A 1,727-nucleotide genomic window follows, 5' to 3' on the forward strand; every position below is an offset into this window, starting at 1 on the left:
TCTTCTTTATAGTCATATATGAACAAATATATAAAAGAAAGCACTGAACAAAAAAGAGGTAAAATATATCTTGGTATTAAAGTAAATAACTAGATTGACAAATGCCTGCTCTTTAAAATTAATGATGCAATTTTGAACAAAGGCAGATATTGTTTTCAGAGGGAGCAGAGGGTTATATTCATTGACAGCCCTGGAAGTATTCAAGCAAAAAAGAAAGGTGATAAAATAAAACAATATAGAAAATGCAACACATTCCTCTACACCAGTAACTAAACTCCTTAAACATGGATATGAAGTTAGCAATGCCAAGGAGAAATTTCTCATCATCAAAAACAATAAGTTGATCTCATAACGCACAGTTTGATTGAAATTTTTACTTCACAGTATTTGAGTTCATCTGGATTCTTGGCAGGTTTACATCCAAGACCTTCTAATGAAAGCAGATTTCTAGTTCTGAGGGTTTGAAAGATGCTAAAACAGCTTTTCAGCCACCAGAGAGCTAATGTCACTTTTCAGACTTTCCTCCAAAGCATTTGTTCAGAGCCCCTCTTATGTCTTTATTCCTCAGACTGTAGATGAAGGGGTTCAGCATAGGAGTGATCACAGTGTACATCACTGAGGCTGATGCACCTGAATGTGTGTTGTGTGAAGCAGCAGAACTTAGGTACACCCCTACGCCTGTACAATAAAATAGGGAGACCACCAAGAGGTGAGATGCACAGGTGGAAAATGCTTTATACTTCCCCTGAGCTGATGAGATTGCACATATGGAGGAAACAATCTTAGAGTAAGAGAAAAGTATCCAACCAAGGGGACCACCTCCCATCACTCCAGCTATTAAATACATTGCTAAGTAGTTGAAAAAAGTGTCAGAACAGGCAAGTTGGATCATCTGACGAAGTTCACAGAAAAAGTGTGGGATTTCTGCATGTGTGCAAAAAGACAGCCATAATACCTTTAACCCTTGTAAACAGGATTGTATAAAACTCATGACCCAGGAACCCAGAACCATCAGGACACACATCTGGGGGTTCATGAAGACTGTGTAGTGAAGGGGGTGGCAGATGGCCACAAAGCGATCATAGGCCATCACGGCCAGAAGGAAGTCATCCAACCCTGCAAAGATCGTGAAAAAGTACATCTGGGTGATGCAGCCTGTGTATGTTATGGCTCTGCTCTGTGCCTGGATGTTCACCAGCATCTTCGGGACAGTGGTGGAGGATAAACCGATGTCACAAAGAGACAGGTTGGAGAGGAAGAAATACATGGGTGTGTGGAGGTGAGAATCAGTGATGAAGACCAGGATTATGAGCAGGTTCCCAAAGATGGTGACCAAGTAAATGGACAGGAACAGCCAAAAGAGGAGGGGCTGCACTTCTGGATCCTCTGAAAATCCCAGGAGAAAAAATTCTGAAATTTGTGTTTCATTTCCAAGTCCCATGTGGTTGATGAGACTAAGAAGAAATAGAAAAGAACTTGGGTAGTTTTTAAAAAAACAGATAATACTATCCAAACAGAAATATTACATCGTCTATTTCAGTGAAAAATATAATATCTAAATTGTTTATATGGATCTTATCCCTTTAGTGTATTTCTAGTGTCTCTTCTGATTAGGAATTCCTTCCCCCAACTCATCTCTTTACCAAGGATTCATGCACACTACAGATGTCATGAGAAATTCATTCTATGTGAACATATATTGAGTTGTAAGTAAGGGGCAAGTAGAT

General features: G+C 39.5%; 1 protein-coding gene across 1 annotated transcript; it reads right to left on the bottom strand.

Moving 5' to 3' along the window:
• Positions 1-505: 505 nt before the first annotated feature.
• LOC131276747 (olfactory receptor 7A17-like) lies at positions 506-1,441 on the bottom strand. The gene has a single exon (XM_058290324.1). It carries the CDS (start codon positions 1,439-1,441, stop codon positions 506-508), a length of 936 nt encoding a protein of 311 aa, XP_058146307.1.
• Positions 1,442-1,727: the final 286 nt, after the last annotated feature.

This window comes from Dasypus novemcinctus, chromosome 30, assembly GCF_030445035.2.
Source record: "Dasypus novemcinctus isolate mDasNov1 chromosome 30, mDasNov1.1.hap2, whole genome shotgun sequence".
Classification (NCBI taxonomy): Eukaryota; Metazoa; Chordata; class Mammalia; order Cingulata; family Dasypodidae; genus Dasypus; species Dasypus novemcinctus.